General features: G+C 39.5%; 1 protein-coding gene across 1 annotated transcript in view; it reads left to right on the top strand.

The window, feature by feature from the left end:
* Positions 1-24,038, top strand: part of GABBR2 (gamma-aminobutyric acid type B receptor subunit 2) — a 491,408-nt gene that overhangs the window by 89,754 nt on the left and 377,616 nt on the right. Inside the window, exon 2 of the mRNA XM_064443206.1 lies at positions 17,172-17,309. Within this exon, the coding sequence (XP_064299276.1) occupies positions 17,172-17,309 (138 nt within the window). The remainder of the gene's footprint in view (positions 1-17,171; positions 17,310-24,038) is intronic.

The following is a 24,038-nucleotide window of genomic DNA, read 5'->3' as shown; positions in this document are numbered from 1 at the left end:
TCTTCTGCTCAGGTCCTTGATGCCTGTTTTTGTGGTTTATATTAAACCGATACAAAATCATCCCACACAAAGCAAACATTTTTCATTAAGCAGAAGAAATACCTTTTTGAAGACATTACTCAATCATAAATATTTTTTTAAAGTTTGAAGTCCCAGACTGAGTAATGTTAATATGAGTGCTTACAGAAACTCTCTGAGGTTTCAAAATGGTGCTTATTTGCAAATGGCAGAGAATTAAATTATTTATAATGGTTTAAAGCTGTGCCAATACGACTTCTGTTTTATTATTTCTAAATAGAAAGGAGTGCTGTTTGCATTCTTTTGCATTATCCGGCACAACGTGTGTGTCACTTTTAATGCAGATATCTTATAGAAATGTGATTTCTTGGGAAAAAATTGTCTCTATGCTGAATTAATACTTCATATCAGATTAATTTCACAGGTCTTTCATAAAATAGTCCTGTTGTTTTACATGCTTTGGATTTAATGGCCTCTAGAATCAGAGCAAACTATTTGCTGGACCCTAAGAATTTGTAATTAAGAATTTATCCAATAATTACTGAAGATGAGAAAGTACAGGAGCTAATGCTGCTAAACGTTTTTTGAAAAGTCCAAACTAGACAGTTAAATGACATTTCAAGGTGTGAGTGCAAATTCGCTGACAGTGATAAACCAAGAATTGCTTTAGAAGGTAAATTATTTCTACTCAGTGAGGAGTACAAAGTTGCTAATAATACACCTGATGGAGTTAATGCACAGCCAAGTTGGAAAAACCACCAAGAGAAGACTCTAAAGAGTCTCTTTTAAATTGTCAGGAGATAGTCAAAAGAAGAACTAGTACTTTGTTAGCTGTGAGCTAATCTCTGTTTCCATATGTTGTGGTACAGAGCACTTGGAAGCTGATTATCAATAGTCTATGTACCAAGTGTTAAGTACTGAAAAGCCTTTTGGATGTTGATTTGAATGTTAAAATACAAACTTGAGAAATAATTTCTCTGAGTAACATTGCAAATAACTCTTGTAGCCTATCTTTTCTAAATTTGTCTTCTGTTGTGATCTCAATTAATTCTGTTCATATTAGTTTCTCATGTTTATGGCTGAACACAAACCGCTCATAGTTTATGAACAAAGTAAATTCACAGAAGTGATTACAACATGGCGAAGAAAGCAGTGGACAATTTTTTCCTTCCTTTAATAGAGTTTTGTTACCACAGTGAATTTAAAGCATGAGGAGCTCTGAAATCTGGAGGTGTAGTTGTTTTGTCATATCTGCTTCTAAGTGATATCTGTTGAAAAATTCTGGTAAGCTGAGCTTAAAGAAGTGAATAAGCTTTTGTGGTTAGGGGAGACATACGACACTTCCCCCCCAACTCAGGCACATATTTGCATGTTAACACACCATATGCCACCCAAATCCATGTTAATATTGTGCATTTTATGATTAATACGCATCTTTGCCTGTCTTTCTTCTTTGGTGTGGGTGTGAGTCTCCTATTTTCCAACCCATATAGTAGCTTAAACTACATTTTGAGCATGCTGGAAGCTGATATTCACTCAGTCTCCCATCAATCTACATCTAGTAGTGTAAGTAGAAGGCAGTGGGAGAACCTGTCCATTTGTTTCACTGGTTTTACTGTTCCTAGGGCATACAGTCTCCGCTGTACCTGAGGAAGGGACTGTTCCATGGTCTCATAAACTGCCACCTGAGACTGTATTTATCACCAAGTGCTTCTTAGTTCAGCAAGTTGACTTGTGCTTCCAGGTCCATTTGCTGGAGAGATCGGTGGGGTTTTTTTTTCGTTAGTTTGCTTGTGGGTTTCTTTTTTATGTAGAAGCCTGCTGGTAAACTGTCATATTCTTGAGGCTGAGATAGTTAGTGTTGAAAAGAGCATCTCCTTTTGACTACTGTATTGTCAGCAGTCAAATTAGTGCTGCAGGAAGATCTGTGGCAACGGGCAACGCTGTTGTCCTCCTGTCTGTCCCTGCTCCTGCATTCATGCACCAACACACACACATACATATGCATCCTGATTTGCCAAAGTAGAGAGGATGATGTGAAATTTTCTCATCCTTTTCAGTGTGAAGTCAGCTGACTTATTGTTGTCATTTAGCCCCAGCCAGCGACTAAGCCTCACAAAGCCTCATTCACTCCCCGCTGGTGGGATGGGGAAAGAGAGTCAGAAGGGTAAAAGTGAGAAAAACTTGTAAGTTGAGAAGAAACAGTTTAATAAGTAAAGCAAAACAGTAATAGTAAAAATGACAATAATAGTGAAAAGGAAAAGTAAAACCTGTGTACACAAGCAAAGCAAAACAAGGAATTCATTCGCTCCTTCCCATGGGCAGGCAGGGGTTCAGCCATCTCCAGGTAAGCAGGGCTCCGTCATGAGTAATGGCTACTTGGGAAGACAAACGCCATCACTCTGACTGCCCCCGCTCCCCCTTCTTCTTCCCCAGCTTTATATGCTGAGCATAACGTCATATGGTATGGGATATCCCTTTGACTGGTTTCAGTCAGCTGCCTTGCTCCCAGCTTCTTATGCCCCTGCCAGAGCACAGGAAGCTGAAAGATTCTTTGACTAGTACAGGCACTACTTAGGGACGCTTAGCCACTACTTAGCAATCAAAACATCATAGAATCATAGAATCGTTAAGGTTGGAAAAGACCCTTAAGATCGTAAAGTCTAACTGCCAACCTATCGCTGCCAAGTCCACCACTAAACCATATCCTCAAGCACCATGTCTACCCTTCTTTTAAATACCTCCAGGGATGGAGACTCCACCACCCACCTGGGCAGCCTGTTCCAATGCCTGACAACCCTTTCGGTGAAGAAGTTTTTCCTAATATCCAACTTAAACTTCCCCTGACACAGCTTGAGGCCATTTCCTCTTGTCCTATTGCTTGTTACTAGGGAGAAGAGACCAACCCCCGCCTTGCTACAACCTCCTTTCAGGTAGTTGTAGAGAGCGATAAGGTCTCCCCTCAGCCTCCTCTTCTCCAGGCTAAACAACCCCAGCTCCCTCAGCCGCTCCTCATAAGACTTGTTCTCTAGACCCTTCACCAACTTTGTTGCCCATCTCTGGACACGCTCCAGCACCTCAATGTCACCCTTGTAGTGAGGGGCCCAAAACTGAACACAATATTCAAGGTGCTGCCTCACCAGTGCTGTGTACAGAGGCATGATCACTTCCCTACTCCTCCTGATACAAGCCAGGACGCTGTTGGCCTCCTTGCCCACCTGGGCACACTGCTGGCTCATGTTCAGTGGCTGCCAACCAACACCCCCAGGTCCTTTTCCTCCAGGCAGCTCTCCAGCCGCTCTTCCCCAAGCCTGTAGCGTTGCATGGGGTTGTTGTGACCCAAGTGCAGGACCCACTGCAGGACACACTGATGACAGTGTGTCATCAGCACTGTTCTCATAAAAAATCTAAAACAGGGCACTGCACCAGCTACAGTGAAGACAATTAACTCTAGCCCAGTGAAAACCAGGACACTTATATTTGAACAACTATTGATATTAACTATAATCAGTCAAACTTGCTTTATCTGAAGTGGAAAGCACTCACTTCTCAGGGAGCTGTGGAAGGGTAGCAGCCAGGTGATGGTTTTTGACTGCACCTAAGTAGAAAATGTTTTTCTTGGCAGTACTGTGCCATCTGTCCTACGGCACTGGAGTGTGTCTGCTCTTGTATTTTCTCAAATCCTTGAAATCGTAATACAGGCTTGCTAGTGTACATTCTTGCTACTGTTTTTTTTAAAGAGGTGTTGTGCCTTCCTCTTGCACCAACACTTTCCACGGCTGTAAATTTTCATGCAGTTTCAGGTAACCAACAGAAAATCTATTTAGGTCTTTCTTACTACATGACTACTTTGTACCAGAAGGTTTAATGACAGTGACCTCTTTCCTCACCTTGAGGCACTCTGAATGTTGTATTTAAGACATTTGAAATCTATTAAGGTATTGAGAGCACTGGTTCATTTTAAGAAAAGCTTCCCTGGCAGGGTCATTGTCAATTTAATATTTCACCTGGTCAGGAATTATATGTTTCCCTTCAGTTTGTTGCCTAGAAAAACCACCAAGAAAATTTTAACTCATTCACGCCTTTTCTTTTACTTTTATGATGTGGTAGTAAGAAATAAAATTGATCCAGAGCTGTACAAAGTACTTTTTTTTTCACTTGACAATGTAGTGTCAGCCACGCTTGACAAAATGATTAAAACCATCCTATTAGCATTTTATACTATTTCAGCCTGTTAGGATTCTGGGTGACAGTCAGTACTTACTTGGAAAGGGATGTCAAGAATCCTCAGTTCTCTGTGCAATGTAAAACAATTTAGCTCTTTTGGAGTACATAGTGTAACAGAAACGAGGGTGTCTGAAGGAGCTTGATATTTGCATGATTTCTTTATTTATTTATATTAATCTCTGGGCAGGTTAGGACTGAGCGAGTCTGGCAGTGTCATGGAGATTTTTAAGGCAGGGAGGTCTTGTGGACAGATGGAAAAACTGGCCTATTTGTCTATCCAGGAACTAAACTGTTCTGAGAATTTTCCACTATGATGATTTAGTAGCCATTAGTCGTTTAGAGTTTAGCAGAGATTAGTCGAGCCATTTTTAGTAGAGTTTAGACAAGTCAAAAAAGTCAGATTACAGAGCTGTGAATTCTACTTGTGCATATGAGCTTTGCCTACGGGGTAGCAGTGCCTAGCAGAGCAGTATGTGCCAAACTAATAGCAGCAATCAGTGAGGTGCCAAATATAACCACAGTATGAAGGTAACTGGATAAATGACAGAGGATTTGGTGGTTTGGAACTTCTTCACGGTGCACGTCAATGAGATTTCTGTAGAGTTTGGTTATACACAGTCAGCAGGAATTACTAGATCATTGAGACGTGCCTGAGGGAGTTCATGTCGGGATTTTGCATGCTATTCTCCTTCATAATACAGAGACAAAAAAAAGTTTATTTTCTGGGTTACACCTCCTAGAGCTCACCTTGGCTGGCAAGCAGGCAAGGCGTCAAAAAACAAATGAGTTTGTTGTGAGTGTCTCACAGGCATATACCACATTTAACAAACTAAATCAGTAACTAAGAAAGACAATTAGGGTGACCTAATTAGGCTGAGATGGACAAGCTAGCAGGTCTTAGCTTCTGGTATGGATTCTTTGCAGTTTCCAGACTTGCACTGAGTGTATTTGCTTCTAAACATCTGGGAGGTTGATCTGGGGCTGACTGGAGGTTTGATCTGCGTACTCTGTGGGCATTTCACCTGTACACAGCCCAGCTCAATTTCACTTTTGTTCCACACGTCCTATGTTTTTCTGGAGCGTGAGAAGGGAATCCCCAAGGGTTGATACATCAAATGAGTAATGCCCTGCTCTTGGCAAGCTTAAAGATTCTCTGTAGGTGCTCCAAGGGGGAAGAGTATTGGTCATTCTGCTTGCAGAAATCCCCTGGTATGCTGTTGAACGTGAGTGTTGAGGATTTATTTGGCAGTCTGCCAGCCTGTCTTGATCTTGCAAAGGAGTAGCTCTTTGTTAACCAGGTTGCAATTTGCAGCATGGAGGCAACATCTTGCTTGTATAGCTTCAAAGTCAGAGAAGTTTAGTGCCCACATGTGAATGTGACAGGACCACAACCGTTCCATGTTTTTTGAAGTGGTTCCTAATATTATCTACTAACTAGTTTCCTGGAATATAAAACCCAGCTAGATCCAGGTGAGTCTTTAAATACGGAAAATTCAAATTAAGTTGGGCAAGTTGTTGTATAAAAGTCTTGAAGAAATACCTGTGATAACCCTGCCCACGGAGCTCATGAAGTTTGAATCCTTTTTAAACATATTTCTGTTCCAATATCTTCCTGTACTTCAAGGGCTACTCCTCTTCTTACCTTTGTCTCTAAGGCTCAAATTTGAGTCAGTTCCTTGTTGCAGCTTAGTTCATGACACCTCGGGTTTCTGTTAGTCTGCCATCTCCCTTCAGGATTCTCTCTGTCGCTATCAGCCTTCTTGCCCCATTCTTCACTCAGGAAGTGCTTGTGTGTGTGAGAAATGGGTAGTGCACCATCGTGGTAAAATGATGTCATGCATGGTGACACCATTTGTCACAGTGGGTTTGAACCAGGAGCACATTCAGTCCCTTGGGTGCTGCAGATCAATTTGCTGCTTCTTTTTTTTTTTTTTTTTTTTTTTAAAAACCCCAACTTTTAAAAGTTCCTCTTTTTCAAAACGTTCCCAGAAATGGCAAGTTGATTGGACTGTATAGTTCTCCCGTGAATAGCAGAGTTTACTGTGACAATTTGCACTGCATGAAATATGGTGGTCCATGGGATCAGGAGAAACCTTTAGAGTGCTGTAGCCATTGCAGGCATATTCCACCTATTGGAGAAATCCACTGTCAGGCACAACTGAGGCAAGCCCAAGTCACCATTCAAAATTAGGCTTTCAGCCTTGGGGAGGAAAAAGGTACTGTGGCTTTTGGGAAAAGGAAGCAAGGGTCCTAACTGATACTTGGATTTTGAGGGGTTTTGGTACCTGCTGACTGTGAAGCACAGTGCCTACTTACAGACTGAATGTTGTGCTGTCTGGGTAGTGGTTAAAATAAAACTGTGGTCTCTCCATACTGCCTCTTTTGCCAGGTATTAAGGGAAAAAAAAAAAAAAGTATGGTGTTTACCCATGCTGTTATGCACTCCATCCATTTCCACCCTGAGACTTCTATAAAGAATTATGGTAGTCTGGTGCTATGTTAATTTAAGCCAAATTAAAACATACCACAAATTTCATTTCGCTTTTATGGGCGAACTTAAATGGTAGCTTATCTAAATGATCACACATTATTTCTCATTAAATAAATTAGCTTAGCAGAGTTCTAGTCACTATAGACAAAGTTCAACTGTTTCACATTACAGACAGATTTTAATTAAAAATCATAGATGTGTGTTGAAGAATATTACACCAGATTTTCTTGACCTTTGGGTCAAGAAATTTATTTTTGATATTCTTAATTCATTAGATCCTTTTTAAACTTTCATTCTGTCAGTTGTATTGTTCTTCTAACCTGTGTCTGTGTCCCCAAAATTCTTGTTGGGGAATGGAGGAAAAAAAAAATTAAACAATATTGATTCAGAAAAAAGCCATGCTGGAAGGTACTTGTACCACTTAGCACTCTTCGTAAAGAACATTATCCTCTAAAGGAAAAGAGTTTAATCTTATTATCCAAAAATACTAGGTGCTTTCTGACCTTTTATTAAAATTCAAATATATTCTCAAGAATGCCACAGACATCCTTGTGATAGCTTAAAAGATCTTCTCACGTTTTCCAGGTAAATGACTTTCAGAAGCTATAAGAACAATTCTGAAGGGCGTTGGAGTCATCTGTGCCTCTTGTCATCCCCGGTAAATGTTTATTTAGAAAATTCTGTGGCTGTGTGCACTGAGAGACAGGCTCTGTTGCCATATGACCAAGGCACATACCAGGAGACTTTATTTCAACATGCAACTCTTAAGCAGAAAGCTACTGAAGAGCTCTTTTTCCATCTCTTCTCATGCTCTGAATAATGTCTTTTTAAATTTCATGGCGGAAAAGTATAAAGAAAGGTTTCTTTTTTTTTTTTTTTTAACCTTATAAAACCTAGAGCCTTCTTCAGAAGTGAGTAGGTCATGGGAAAGAATGAATTCATATAGCAGGCCTTCCCCCCGCCCCGAACTAATTCTTGCTGATTGCTGAGGGCAAAGTGATTTTTCAAAACATCATTGCACTCCTATCTTAGTTTCAGTTGCAGCTTATTACTCAAGATGGGGTTGCCAGGCATATTGCTGTTACTTCAAATGTTTTGCGCTAGTACACTTCCATTTTCTTCCACATACAAGAGCTTCCTGATTGTTATTTATAAGTTTGGATGTTCCCCTTCTATATTCCCTTATTTCAGTCCCTTCTTTTATTTGCTGCAAAGAGCGTAGCTGCAGTTAAAAGGAGTTTCACCATTTTCAGTCTACTGAAAAGAAGCAAGCCAACTGTTTGGAGATGGTGACTCTTCCCTGCATAAGGTGATTTTCCTTCTCAAAATGACTTGGTGTCATGGTTTAACCCCAACCAGCAGATAAGCACAACACAGCTGCTCTCCCACTTCCCCCGCCCCAGAGGGATGGGGGAGAGAATCAGAAGAGTAAAAGTGAGAAAACTTGTGGGTTGTGAGGAAGATAATTTAATAGGTAAAGCAAAAGCCACACACACAAAGAAAGCAAAACAAGGAGTGCATTCACTGCTTCCCATGGGCAGGCAGGTGTTCAGCCATCTCCAGGACAGCAGGGCTCCATCATGCATAACGGTTGGCTGGGAAGACAAACACCATCACTCTGTACATCCCCCCCCTTCCTTCTTCCTCCCCCAGCTCTATATGCTGAGCATGACGTCACATGGTACGGGATATCCCTTTGGTCAGTTGGGGTCAGCTGTCCCGGCTGTGCCCCCTCCCAGCTTCTTGTGCCCCCCTCGCTCGCTGGTGGGGTGGGGTGAGAAGCAGAAAAGGCCTTGGCTCTGTGTGAGCCCTGCTCAGCAGTGACTGAAACATCCCTGTGTTATCAGCACTGTTTCCAGTACAAATCCAAAACACAGCCTCATACTAGCTACTGTGAAGAAATTTAGCTCTACCTCAGCCAAAACCAGCACACCTGAGAAAACAATCCTCCTATTAAAACCAAGTACATAGTCAATAGTAAGAGGTAAGAAAAGAACATTGGTAAAACTCAGCTTTTTAAAGGCAGTTTCAGAAAATGTATTTTACTAAACATAGAATGAAGTACTACTTTATTGTTTTGATTTATTATTTTTTCATTGTTCATGCTGAAAGTCATATCTTTTGCAGTGCTCATGCTCTAGATCTGGAAAAGAAAATCAAATATCATATTTAAATGTGATCACACACATCTTTCAATTTTGTGACTTTTCCCCTGTATTCCAAAAAGCACAGCAAATGGAATAAAAGGAAATCTAACCAAAATATTCCACCAGAGTGTGACTAGATCTGGTATGATCTGTGAAAACATAGGCTATTTATGGTGGTGTAATAATAAATGGTAATGAATGAAGGGGAGATAAAGAAAGACAAGGAAAGTACAAAATTGACCAATTGACATTAGTGACTGTGTGTTGAGCCTGCCAAAATTATCTCCCCTAGCTCTTTATTTTGTACTTGAGCTGCAACTGGCAAATGCCTTGTAAATCTACTACAGCGCATGTCTTTCTCTCAAAATGAGAGGCAACAAAAAAGTAAGTAGTTTGCATCAATAAATTTAAATGATAATTATCTTGGGGCTCAAGTGTCTGAAACAATTAGCACCTTTTGAGGTTACTTAAATGCAAAAACACAACTGATTTCCTAGGGGAATCTTAAAAAGCCTTTTGATGCAAATAAAGAACAGAGATATTTTTCTCATTTGTTGAATAATTAAAATTAATTCTTTGTTTTGTTAGAAATCATTGTAACATTGAACTTTGGTTAAAATTGGAAAAGCTGTAGAAAAATAAGATAGTTTATTTTCAACAGCAGGGTATGTTGTTAGTTTTTCTAAACATCTTTGAATATATTATTTCTCCTATGCTATTCCTCTGGACTTCTTATGCTTTTCCATAATTCTAGTTATTTTCATAATAGCAATGGGGCAGTATAGATTTTGTAGGGAGGAAGAAGCAGAAGTGAGGAAGACATTGGTTTTCTTGTTAATACTGAATGTACCAAAATATGAGATAAGTGTTTGAGCACTGGGATATCAGGGAAAACAATACAGTACTAAGACTTAGTTTTGCTTTTTACACAATTTGCTGTAAAACTGTGAAAGTGAATGACCACATGCAGCTTTAAGGATATTTGGAAAAAAATTCTACTTCAAGATGATATTGTGTGTGAACATTCATTCATTTTAATGAATGCTGGTAATTAGAAAACATCTGTAAAATTGTCTTGTGTAATTTTACTGCATTGCTGCAGAAATGAATGAGTTAAGTAAAAGGGACTGTATGTTGTGGGTGAGCAGATATAGTGTGGATGTTATAAAATCCCTTCTGGCCGAGGAATATTTGAATCAACACTACTTTGATTGTGGTTAGTTGATGGGTCCAGCTGCAGAATAATCCAGGAGAACTCAGTAACTTATATTGGGGGATCTGACTAATTGCTCATATTGTACAATAGGAACTCTCTAAGGCCCAGATATTAGCTTTCCATTAGCGATCCAGAATGAGATGTTAATGCTTTGAATTCACGTCCACAAACTTACAAAAGTCCTAGCCAGTGTGACCTGAATTATGAATTTCATCAATGTACAGCCCTAGAACAACTTCTGCATTTCATCAGTGGTACAGCCAGAAAAGAAGGATACAGTGGACCCCATCTAAAATTACTTTGGCATGGAGTCTTCCATGGGCTGCAGGTGGATATCTGCTCCACTGTGGTCCTTCATGTGCTGCAGGGGAACAACTTGCATCCCCATGGGCCACAGGGGAATCTCTGCTCTGGTGCCTGGAGCACCATCTCCACCTCCTTCTTCACTGGTGTTGGTATCTGCAGGCTGTTTCTCTCACATTTTTCTCATTCCTCTCTCACAGCTGCTGTGCAGTGTTTTTTACTCTTTCTTAAATATGTTATCGCAGAGGTTCCACCAGTGTCACTGATGGGCACATCTTTGGGCAGTGGCGGGTCTGTTTTGGTGCTGGCTGGAACTGGCTCTGCTGAACATGGCGGGGCAGCTCCTGGTGTCTTCTCACAGAAGCCATGCCTGCAGCTCCCCTGCTACCAAAATCCTGCCATGTAAACCCAATCCAGAATCATGAAAGGGAGTGATCTTCATATCACAAATATGCAAAATGTTTCTTGATCATCTTCTGAACTTCTCTCTGTGTACCAGTTACAGGTCAAGGAAAGGCTTCAACGTTCTTTGAGGAAAGACTTCAACTTCCAAGCTGAATGAGAGTATACTGTGAAAAGAGGAAGATAATTTGATCTCTACTGTTACTGCGTGTTTAACTGTGGTGGAAATGTAGGCAGAGTCAATTTTGATTACACAGGATTTATCTACTCGCTACACTCCAACTTCATTTCATATTGGAGTTCTTAAATTGGAGTCCTCCAGTGTAAATGTTATAGACTCAAAGAAATAGTAACAAGAAAGAAAATATAAGCCATATAACAAATGGAGCAAGTATATATACTGTTCTTATAAGGAGAAACAGGACATTTTTGTTTACCTTGCTGGGTTCCCAAATAGTTCCCAAATAGTGAACCAAGAAAAAGAAAATGACATTGAGCAAGAAGTTGAGTCTTCACAAGGTGTTTAGAAGGTCTCTTAGGAAGTGAGGTGACAGAAGAGTGAGTAGTCATCCTTGCTGTGGAGGCAGTGACTTAAGAGGCAGGTGGCACCTGAGCTGTTAAATGGGATGCCAAGCACCCATACCTTAGTGGTAGCACTCTCTGAGCTATTCCCTGTACAGCAGGCAGGACTAGATAAAGAAGTTGCTAGGTAAAGCCTCAAAGTGTGTCAAGAGATGTCAAGGTAGAGGGTTAATTTACTGGGAAATATTTCACTGAACAGTTCAAATTCTTCTCTGCCGTGTCTGTTCCTTCTAAACCAAAATAAAATCTGATTGCTAGTAGTTAAGAGATGAGAGCAACATACAGAAAAGCCCACAGTTTGGGGTGAATAAGCTAAAGCTTTAAGATACAAAAGTTTGACGTAGTTGTTGGAGGGGGTTGCTTTTGTTTTTGTTTTTCAAATATAGAACACAAGAATGGCTACAGTGGTTCAGACCACAATTTGTTGCAAGTACTCAGCATTGTCCTGGAAGACATGATCTGTCAGACAGGGCAGGACAGGGCAAGTATTTAATCCTGCTTCCCCACACCACTGGCCTAGCCACTGGATTTTTGTGATTCAGGAGGTTCCTGAGAAAATCACTGTCTCTCTTAAGAAGTTTGGGATTGTTTTTTGATCTACAAACTAGTCCAATTTCTTGTCATGTATTTGTGAACTTTTAACATAACATCCCCTGGCAAGACGTTTCACACCTACTTTGCATGGTGTGAAGAAGTTTAGAACAAATGAAAGGAAGTGCTTTTTCTTTCACTGGGTAATTACATTGTTACGGCATGTTGTGGTTGTCAAAGTGGTGGCTCTAAGAGCAGTTGTACAAACCCATGGACAGAAAAATCCAGCTACAGTGATTAAATGCAAAAATAGAATTGCTGGCTCTGAAAGTACCTAAGCTGCACACCTAAGCTGCACCTGAAAACAAAGAGGATACCTCAGGAGAAGCATACCCTGCCCACAAACCCAGGCACTAGACATTAACCTGATTGACCTTTGTAGCGTGGAACAGTTGCCTGTATGTTCTTCACTGAATTGTCTGTATTGCTTAATGACTCTAAAGAAGTGAATGAAAATCAGACAAAAATAATTTTGGTATTCCTCATCTCTTATCTCCCTTCATACTCGTAGTCTAATGTGGAGTTAGTTCCTGAGCAAGATTTTGCAGATAGGAATAAGGCTTTGTACCTCTGTTCTCTCTCTTCAGGGAAGTCTCATCATATATTTATGAGCATTTGCTTCTCTTTCCAATGATATTCAGTGCAGAGTGCTGCTGAAAGCTCTCATATCACTTCAGAAAGTTTGATATTTCATTATGCAGATGACAGTTGTTGGTTATTCCCTCTTATCATAAAGGACCTCTGACCTCAGTAGTCAGTAATTCAATAGATACCAGAATGGTTCCTCAGGTTTACTTTTACTCAGACAAGTAGAGTTGTGCCAGAATATAGCTAACTGAGAAACAGCTGGGCATAGCTCTCCAACACATAGAAATCTAAATATAATCATGCACCTGACCAGTGCATCAATTCACAACAGTTCTCATTGCTATGCGAATCTAATTAGATCAGTTAAATCCCAAGTATCTGCCCTCTGCTAGTCCTGTAATTACTCAAACTTGTCAATGTTCTAGGAGTCAGCAAAGTTTTACGTATCAGACCCATACGAATTTCCATTCTGTGCACTAAGGATTTGCATTGTGTCACGCTTATGGCCCTGAGGGTTTGAGTACACACCCCGATACCTCTCTCGGTGCCTGCCAGAGAGCCTTCCTGGCAGCCAGCAACCCTCGTGAGTCAGTTATGCTGCTTCTCCCGACTTCAGTGATGTGTGTCCTTCACATGGGACATCCTTTCTCTCGGCTGCAGTGGGCCTTTGAAGAAGGTCTCGCTTGTGTATTCGGCTGCTGCACTGTTCTCTCCAGCAAGGTTTCTTGTCCTTATGCTTCAGGCAGTACTTCCTCCCTCTTCGTTCAGGTTCCTTTCTTGGTGGAGGATGACAGTTTTTATTTGCCAGCCTCTCCTTTGAAGAGGGTTCAGGAAGTTTAACGCTTCAATCCCCAAACTCATTCAACCCCTCTCCTATGCAGCAGATCATCTGGCTATTTATCTTCATCAAAGTAAGTGGTTCTGTTTCCTTGGAAATGGAAACTATGCCTTTGTCAGGTGCCACCTGTGATTTTAATCGGCTGTTGTCAGAGTGAGAGGTGGGGCTCTTCACAGACCTTTGCTTGATTTGCTGGTATTTCTCCTTGTGAATTGTCCATATAATCTGTATCAAGTCAGTGTGTTAAGAGCTACATTTAATGTAATTATTTCATTAATATGTATGTTTGCTATTTATATGTGGCTTATTACCAGTTTTTAGCTGAGACTAAGCACTGCAATTACTGTGTTTGGGGTGAGTAGTTCTCAGCCCCTTCCTCTGAAGAAAGTCGTACCATATACCAAATTTACCAAATGTATGGTAAAACTACATTTCTCCAATGAAAGGTATTGCAGCCATCCTCAGTGTTTCAATATGCATTCAAGATCAGCAGCACCGCATGGCTGTCTGTTTCCATATATGAGTCGAAAGTGAGCTGGCTGCAGTTCAGCTCAGTAAAATAGAGATGTAGATGATAATTTCGGTTAAAGAGCAAAACTATCTAGCAGAAACAGCGTTGGCTCCTTGGGGTGATATTTTTCATCGTTTAAGTTTGTGACTTTTTATGAGGGATTCTTTCCCCTTCATTGCTGTTAGTCACGCTCCAATTAATAAGCCAGTCAGCTTCTTGTCATCCCCATGTGGCCAGGACTTTCTAGCCTCTGCTTTTTAATGTGGGTTTTGGTTCTTATGGAGTCTTTTGTTGTACTGTAATGAAATTGCTGCATAGTGTTGCTCCCGGACCTAGCTGTAGTTATGTGGTGACAGCGATTCAAGAACTCATATGGTTATTATATGGTGGGAATTTAAGTGGTGTCTGTGCTTGTCTTTCAACAATGTTGTCCACTTTTAGGGTTATGTATGTAGGGTTTGCTGATAGAAGATCATGAGCAGCAGTGGTGGCTTTCTGGGATCTCTGAGAAAGTCATGTTGTTAAAAGGGCTTTGGGGACTTGCTGAGGATATGTTCATTGGACTAGAGGCAGGAAGAAACCTTTTCTAACTGCTTGTCTGTCTGACTTGGTAGGGCTATTATTTTTACCTGAATGTTTATTTTTTAATGCTTGTGACAGACTGTTCTGTTGCTTGCAGGGAAGAATGTTACACACAGCGTATGTTGTGAAATGTGATATTAAACAAATGTGAAAGTCTGCTTTCTCCCATCTTTCTCATTTTTCCTTTCATTTCTGTTCAGTTGTGGCCAGCCAGAGTAGTAAGTTCTTTATCTCTGAGACACACTTTGGATTATTTTGGCAGATTTGCTCAAGGAGCAGACTTGAGTCCTGTAATTATTTGTGGTGGCCTATAAGAGAGAGAGCTGAGACTAGTCAGGAAGAAAGTATGAAGCTGAAGACATGGTAGGCTTTCAACTGAAGAGAATCCCACAAGTTCTCGTGCATACTTTGGATCGATCAGTAATGTATCTCAGCAGTGTGATCCTTTCACTTTGGGAGAGACGAATAAAGCTTTCAGCCTACCTCCCCGAGAGATCACCGTGATTGAAAAAGTGTTGTTTTCATGCAAGTAACTTTATAAACATGAAAAGATCAAATAAACAAGAAGGAAAAAGCCTTATCATAATAGTAATTCTGGACCTCCCAGCAAATTGACCTACTGGGATCCTTCACTGCATAAGATTACTTTACTGCAGTGAGAAACAATTTGTAGACAAATAACAGTTAAAAGATGCACCAGTGTTTTTTTGATGTAAGGGTGAATTTGAGTATGAATTTTACTTCAAATAACAGACTATAGGTCTTTATCATTTAGAACACAGAACTTAATTTCCCCATAACTTTTTACACATGTAGCACTTCATGGGCTACAGCTTCTGACTGTTACTTTACTATCAATATCCTCCTTATTTCATATATGACTTGTATGCTGCTTAAACTGTTATTCAGTGATGAACTGAAAATGTGACATAATGCAAAAAAATAAATAATTACATTATCTGGTTTTAAGTTGGTATGAAAACCAGTTCAACAATTTCTGTTGCTGCAGCTTGAAATGGCGAAGTGGATGAGGGCAAAGGCTTGGCTAAATGTCAGTTAAGTTCAGGTACTGAAAGCTCTAGTGTCCTTGGCTGCTTATAAAAGTAAAGAAGCAGCTGAGCCTTCTAGTTTTGCTTGAGATAAACTGATCTTTAACTAGGGGGTGGAAGAGTAAGACTGCTTATTCCAGTAATCACAATCTTAATACCTCCACAACGTGAGTTTGCCACCAATCCATCAAACTGGCAAGGGAGCCTCTGCCATACTGAATGTTTGGTGTGTTTTTGTTTTGTTTTGGGTTTTTTTTCCTCTTCTTCCTATAATAAGGATTTTTTTACTATATTGTGCAATTTTAAAAAGTCTGTTCAGTAAAAATCTGTATCCATTTGAATAAGTGGGCGCAATCATTCTATTCCTGCAGATAGAATGCAAATAGAATAATTTTTCTTTTAGCATATTAATTCAGTAAGAAGATTAATATAAGCTTGCAAACTTCTTAGTCAAAATCTTTATTATCTCAGCAGAATGCAATACAATTACTACTTGGATGCTGATACTAAATGAACTGTTTTATTGAATTGTAGTAATGAAATGTTGGAGGCTGGAGTATGGTAGTTCTTTGAAAGACTACATTTGAGGAAGACTTTGTAAAGGAGACAAAAGAGGGCAGGACATTCTTTTTTTCCCAGAAAGAGAGATAACGAAGTGGCTGCTAGAGGAGTAGTGGCAGATACCATTATACCTTGTTGCCATTCCTGACTTCCAGTACAATTTGGAATCAAATTCTTAACTTCAGGTATATGTTTTAATAATACTCTGATGCAAGCTCAGGAATTAAGCCATGATCACATAAGTTATTATGAATAATTGATACAACTCCATTCAGGGATTGATATTCATATATTTTGCAATTCTGGCTAGCATCACCCTTCGTTTCTTAGTTTTCAGTCCTGGTCCCAGTTTATGCTGATATTCTTTACACCTGAAATAATGATCAAACTAATTATCAGAGAAGCCCAGAGTAAGTCAGGTTGGAAGGGACTTTAGAAGGTAATTTAGTGTTCTGCCCAATGCAGGGTGAGCTATGAGAGCAGACCAAATAATTCATAACACCTTAAACGAATATTTTTTTTAATACATTTTGAAGACTTCATGCTGTCCTAAATACATTTTTGCACAGAATACTGAGGTTGGACCTTAAGGAGAGGTTCCTTAGGAGCCTGCATTAGAGGCAGAGCTTTCTTTACAGAGACCATGAGTAGTGTCAAATGTTCCTCCAGCTGTGGTAGTCCTGCTGATGTCTGGTGTTAGCTTCTAAATTTTGCTTTGGGAAATGGTAGCTCTGAATGTAGAAAAGGCTTCAGTCAACAAGTTTCTGCTAGGGCTTTTTTTAGTCTTTGACAAATGTTGTTATCAAAATTCAGATATTGTAGCTTTGGCTTGCAAGGAACACATAACGGTTTTTGAATGATGTAGGAAGGGATTTTCCCATTCTTTTACTACAGCACATTAAGGGTCTAGGACAGAGTGCTCCAATTTTTCATGTTTCGTTCTTAAGATGTTATATATTGTACAAGTTTTACATCAGTGCAACCCCTGATTTTTTCCTGCCCAGTAGTTTATTTCTTAATTATGTTATTTGTGTCATTGAATATTGCCTCCTTTTGTTTTTTTCAGTGTGACAATGCAAAAGGACTCAAAGCCTTCTATGATGCAATAAAATACGGACCTAATCACCTGATGGTTTTTGGTGGCGTATGTGCAACAGTTACTTCTATCATTGCTGAATCTCTAAAGGGATGGAATTTGGTTCAGGTAAGGCACGGAATGGAATATATTTGGAATATATTCAAATTATGACTATCTTGTATCTCTTTTTTTTTTTTTTTTTTTAAATTTAAAAGCTTAGTATTTGATACTTTTCAAGCTTAACATTTTGTGTCATTAGCATATCTCAGTTTTGAAGGTCAGTGAAGTTGTGTGTAAAGAAGAACTGCTACTTCTGTATAGTACTAGATTTTAAGGCTTGGTATTGTGCTCAAATGCGTTTGAGTGTAGGGCAGCAGTTTTGTGACTCAGTAGATTAATTAAATAAAATTAATTTAATGTATCTCAAAAAGCAACCTAAATGAAATGAAGTTCAGTCATGGTAGGTGAGCAAATCTAGGACTTATCCAAAGTTAGAGGAAACAACTTGTCTAGCCTTAAATTTTGCTGGGGTCTTGAATTGGTCTAGACTCAGTCATAATGTAATAAATTCCTGTTGACTTTAAAAGTGTTGGAAGTGCATAAATCTTAAGTAGTAACTGGGTACGTATCTCAGTATTGAACTCACAAAGCACATTTATTCCCAGCTGTTCTTCTTTCTGACTTTCTCAAAGGTCAAATTTGTGGAAAGGTTCCCTCTGCTGGGGAATCAGAGTTTATTAATGCTAATGTTTAAAATGCAGATGATAACAGCATGATTTTCTTCATTTGTTCAATCATCTGTCCAGTGATGATCTTTGAATTGATGGCTGTTCGTGCAAGGTAGCCAGCCAGTGTTGCTTTTCAGCTGCGTAAATGCCCCAGCTTCCTACTCAATATTCGTATTGCCCCAAAATTAGTTTGTATCATTTTTATTAAAATAAACAAAACAATCTATAGCAAAATAATAAAATAATAATATATAACAATTACCTAAAGTTTCACTTACAGACAGACTCCTCTTTTCCACCTGGAATACTCACAGAGATTAATGTAGATTGAACAAATGAGGCATAATTAAGTTTGTGAAGAAGGTGATGATCAGAGCACAAATGGGAAAATCTTATGAGGATAATTACAGTAGTTTAACTGTATTTGCAATGCTTGTCATACCAGATCTTTTTTTCTTATGCTTCAGGATTTTTTCTAATGTAAAAAACATCAGTTCTACTGTGTAAACAAAATAATAGCATATCTCTGTAGATAATGGAGAAAGCAACAGAAAGCTTGAAACTCTTGTTTAATGCTCTTAAAAATTGCCTAGTCCATGGCCTGTAATGAAGTATGTGGCTGGAGCTCTGTTTTTTTGGAATTTGTCACATGGAACTTCCAGATGATGTAGGATGTTTCAAGGGGTTGGATTTCATTGTGCTAAATCCTTTTCATTTGCACTCAATTTCTGCCCGCTAATGTCTGAAAATCAATTTGTTAATGCAGTTGCTCAGTCAATAAGGAAGGACAATTAGAAAGCTTCTATTTGCTTTTAAATGCCTGAATTTGTCAATATATGTGTTAACTTACATAATGATATGAAGCATTGCTACCAGACAGCATCTATTTCTTTGTATTTAACAATTACAACTGCGACTAAGTCTTACACATTATTAATGATATCAGTACATCAAGGGATTTTCTGCTGCTTGGGCTTAGCGTCCTGCAGGCACTAGATAAATCCTCACGTGGCATAACTCCACTTTGCGTCAGGTTTTTATACATTGGTTGTCTGAATGATGAGAGAACACATGACGGCGTGGCCGGTAAGTGTGGTGAGGCTTAGTGGATGGTATAGGAGGAATGGAAACAGTCTACAGTTTGTGAAAGTGTTATGTCATATGGTGACAGCAGTATGTGTATCTGCAAATCAGCAGACACAGCATGTGTAAGATAGTGGGGAAACGGAGTACAGATCTCTCTGATCCTCTAGATCCACTGTCATAAACATCTTTGATTAAAAACATGAATAGAAGGAATAGATAGAAATCTGTAGTTCTCAGAGTTGGAGCAATAATATTCAGCCTGATAAAATACAGCACTTTCCTCCCTCAAAACTTGAAGCTTCACCTCAAGGAATCACAACAAACTCACATAAATAGTTATATGAACTTGTGATCATGATGAAGTCATTTTATGTTCCAGTCAAGAAGAGGGAAAACAGCATATAGACAAAAACTAGCCTGACATTGTATTATTGAATAGAGGATATCCATGTGGATGTCTGACTCCCATGTTTTTTCCCTGTGGGGCAGTCATGAAAACAGAGCTCTTAACCCTAACAGGAATATTTGATTTGATTTACACAGGTGTGAGGTGGTTAGGCAAAGTGATGACTGCCTTCCACACAAGAAAAATGCAGCATGATACTGATAGTACTGGGAAGAATAGGAAAGAAAATAAAGGTAACAGAATATAACTACTGAAAAATTACTTTCCTTAGCAAATACGGTGTGAGGTTGACTACCTGAAAAACTTTTCTGAAAGCCTTTTAGCCATGAATTCAAAGTTTCTGTGCGACTGCTTTTCCTCTGTTTGGGACAATTTTTCGTCTCTGCCTCTTCCCCATTCTCTCTAGTAAAGAGTCTCTAAAAACATGCAACAGAGTAAAAGGCAAAGAATACAAATATGCTGGAAATCATCACCTTGCATTTGCTACTCAGACAATGTTATAGTAGTGATTGGGAGGGGGGGAATTCTTGCAAGACACCTTCAGTCTCTACTGTCCTTACTTGTATGCTGTTGATAATGACACTGTCTTTTTGACTTTTACTTCACTGGTTAATTCAATTCACTGATGGCCTGCAAAATGTGAAATAGGGAAGACTGTCAGAGGTCGAGAAGAGTCTCAGTCTGAAGGTGACTTGCCTTATTTCTGTACCATATCTAAGCAGAGGGCACTTTTCTTCCCCCATCTTGACAAATTTTGATTTACTTATGATCAGCAACAGAATGGGAGATTCTGTTCTCATCTGGCTGTCTTCAACTGCTGGCTGATTTAATTATCTCTTACTGTAACAAAATTAATGATTTTTTAAATGGACCATTTTTTATCTGTGGAAAGGCCAAGTTGTTTTAGCCTGCAAATACTTAAGTCATCCTTACAGGCTTTCACTGAGGTATGCTAGGTGACACAACCTGCAAACTGAAAATATGTGTTTTGTGAACACACATTCTCAGTAGGATGGGTGCGCAGACATGCATTCCTTAGCTTCTCAAATCCAACAAATGAAAAGCTTCCCTGTGAGTAATCTCTGTGTGCCAGTAGTCCTTACTTCGTTGACTGACAGTCTGAGCATGGGTTGAATACTTCACGTGTGGCTTTGATCTCCAGTCTGTGGTGTGGAATCCATCTGAACCTTTGGTATTTTGGTTAAAAAGTGTCAATAATATTCTGTGCATCTGACAGTGGGTCATAAAGACATTAAGGTATAATACTGGGCAGTTGCTGTGCTGTAGGGTAGACTATTTCACTGTCAAATTCATCCAGATTCATCTTATCCCCATTCCCTTTCACTGTATATTCAAGGCAATTAAACAGAGTGAAGAAGAATCACTAATAGTATCTACAATATGTTGTGAAAGACCAGTTATATATTTTTATTTTGTACACTGGAGCATTCCTGCTAGTATCCAGGTAGTGCAAAACAGAGATGATGGTTTGCAATTCAGTCTTTCTCTTCTATTTCAGGATACCATCAACTGTTTACCTCTCCATGTGAATTTTCTTACAGTGGCAAAAGCATGTAATTTGTGTAGGTTGCCGTTTCTCCTATTTTCCATTGTCATCTCTCACTTTTCCTGATTGCCATATTAACATAAACATTTAACCAGGATGAGGATTTTGACCAACCTGGTCATCTTTCTTAATTTGTATAGAATCATAGAATCATTTAGGTTGGAAAAGACCTTTAAGATCGTCAAGTCCAACCATTCGACTTGTTGTGAAACACTTTTTCCGTTTTGGAGATTTGTCCTTGTATTTCATTGCGTTGTTTTCATTCTCTTACAGCCTGCTTCGCTTACAATTTCCTTTAACTCTGGAAGTAAGCTTCTGCCAGGAACAAAGTGTAAATGTTACCGCTTCATTAGGATATCCTCTGTTTCTACATATTTAATGTAATCTAGTCATAACTGCTGGCTTCTAGGCATGTACTGCTACAAGTGATCCAGTGATCAGATCATTCAGAACAGAGAAACCTTGTTTTAGATTCAGCATCTCATGTAGGAAAGTTTTCTAAGAAAACTATAGGTACCCTAATTATGATGTGGGCCCATCTTGTGGGCTAGACTTCCAGCAAATGTCTCTCCCATATTAATATAGGGCAAGTTCACATGTTCCTTTGGTTCTCTAGCTCAATGTAGCTGAGTATTAAAGAGCCACACCTGATATTTATTATCCCAGAGGTCTATAGGCATTCAAGATCCCACCTCTGAATTACTACAAAGACTGCTGATGTCAAAGAAAATCAGTGATGTTTCTAGTCCTTGGTTTCCTTCTGAAACAAGGCTGATGTGATTGCACTGTCAATTCTTCCTAACAATTTCTGACCCCTGCCCAGTTGCAACCAAATTTTAACAAAGGATTTCCCAAAGATTATTAGCTTCTATACATTTCTGTGAAAATGAGCTGCTGAGGAGATAGATCCACATGAATGAAGCAGAGGCTGTAGCGTGAGCACAGCCAGCTCATGGAGTGAGCTTGGAGCCAGCCGTGACAGGCCGTGCTCCTTGTCCTGCTGCTGTTTATGGGAAGGGGACTAACTGCATTGAGAGGAGAGTTAAAAAAGCAATGGAAAGAAAGTTGGCAAAATGCAGAGGAGGGGTGAAGCCTGGAAGAATATGAAGTAGGAGCTGGGGTGTGTGTTTGTGTGCGTGTGTAGAAGCTTAGGACATGTGCATCTATAGGAAGCCAGGTTTGTTAGCTGGTTCTGTTACTCATCAAAATTCTTGTTGATACAGAATTTCACAACTATATGCAGGTTATAACCAGAGTTTTTTAATGCTTAAGTAATGCAAGTCAACACAGAGGTTAAATAAGAAATTTATTTATATAACTATAATATATAAATATATTGGTGTGAAGTGTGGTGGGGTTTTTTGTTTTTTTTTTTTGTTTTTATTTTAACATTCCTTGTTATGTTTGTTCCAGCACAGTAAGTTTGTGCTACTTTTGCCTTCACTGCACTATTTCCATCTGCTATTAGTCTGAGCAATGAAAAGGGCATTTAAACTAGTCTTTGGCTAAGAAGATTAGCTACTTCTATCTATAAGATGCAGGCGGTCCCACTTGAACAGGCCTTTCCCCCGCTGGCATATGACCCAACGCACCACAAAACTGGAGCCTTCAGCTTCTTGGCCCACGATTTGCCATCATAATCTTTTTTTTTTTATTTTCCCCCCCCTATTTTATCTCCTGGGATTGGAGGGATTTTGTAGACTTTTTATACTCGTGTTTTACTTCTAACAGGCAAGGTGTGTGAAGGGAAACACCTCTTGAGGTCTTATCATATGAGGTGCAAACCTGATGACATTCTGGTCTTGCCTTTGGGAGTTAGCTGAGCACGTAAGGAAGTTTTGCTCACTTCACCGTAGGCATGCCCAGGAGCTCCTGAACAGGAAGAAAACACAGCAGGACTGACCTTCAGGCAGAATTTCGTGTGAAGCTTCTCCTCATTTGGGAGAAGCTTTGGTGAATTTTGGAGGGAGACAGACCTTTTAGTTCTGCAAATCCTTCTCCTGATACAAGCTGCCAGCAGGAGCTCTGCTGTTATTGATGTGGATCTCCTGAAGCTCTGTGGTTGCTGCTGGGGAATAAAATGCATGGGGAGTCAAAACAGATCAGCAGTAGCGTACATCCTAATTAGACTGTGTCTCTCTGTGTGTGGATGGATGTGCACGTGCACAATGTAGAGCAGACATAGGCTTGGAAAGTTGGTTGTATATTCACCTTGAAACTTAGAGAAATTAATGTTGCAGTGCAGCAGGGGAGACTAGTCTAGGGCAGAAGAATTAATTTAGTGGCAAAAGTTCCTTCATTGTGATAAAACCACTGACACTGATTCCCAGTGCATTATTTCAGTTGTACCCCAGAGGAGAAGACACTAGCATTACATTGCTGTTAGTAGCAGAAATTTGGTCCACAAAATTTAAATTGAAAATTCAGAAAATTTACAGGCTGAGGTATGGGAAGAAATGCACAGCCTATATTCCAAATGCACGGCAAGATTTAGTAGGACCTTCCTTTCCCTTCTTTCCATTTTCTGTTTAAATATAGGAAATTGATTTATAGTGAGATGAGTTGGTTTTACCTGGCTTTCCGTCAGTTTGAAATTGGCTTCTGTCCAGTATTTGCTTTGTTTAAATATGACTAGCTGTCCTTTTTCCTCTCATTTGTCTTGTATTTCTACTGCTGGAGACAACAGCAAAGCACAGTATACACTCTAGTTTTTGCCTTTGATCTACCGTCAGCAAGTTCAGTTCATTACATAAAGCATGAATAAAGGTATTTTTATATGGCTCTAGAGGTAGGTCAAAGCTGCTGAATGCTGAACCTGTATATTTAATCTAAATATGATCTGCATGTTCTAACAGGAAAAAAAAAATCTTTATTTTTGTTCTTCTTAGCTGTTTTTCCGTACGCATTCATTCACTTCTGTTTAGTGTTGTATCAATAATATGGAATGAATGGTGGTCTAGGGAACAGACCCAGACTGGAAAGGCAAGGGTGTCACTTTGTCATGCATTATACTTTTTGGGTTTGGGAAAATAAATTTAATTCTGGACAAATCAGATATTGCCCCTTCT

The sequence above is a fragment of the Phalacrocorax carbo genome, chromosome 2 (genome assembly GCF_963921805.1).
Source record: "Phalacrocorax carbo chromosome 2, bPhaCar2.1, whole genome shotgun sequence".
Lineage (NCBI taxonomy): Eukaryota > Metazoa > Chordata > Aves > Suliformes > Phalacrocoracidae > Phalacrocorax > Phalacrocorax carbo.
Note: the sequence above shows the minus strand (reverse complement) of the source record. Positions and strands in the feature narration are given on the sequence as shown.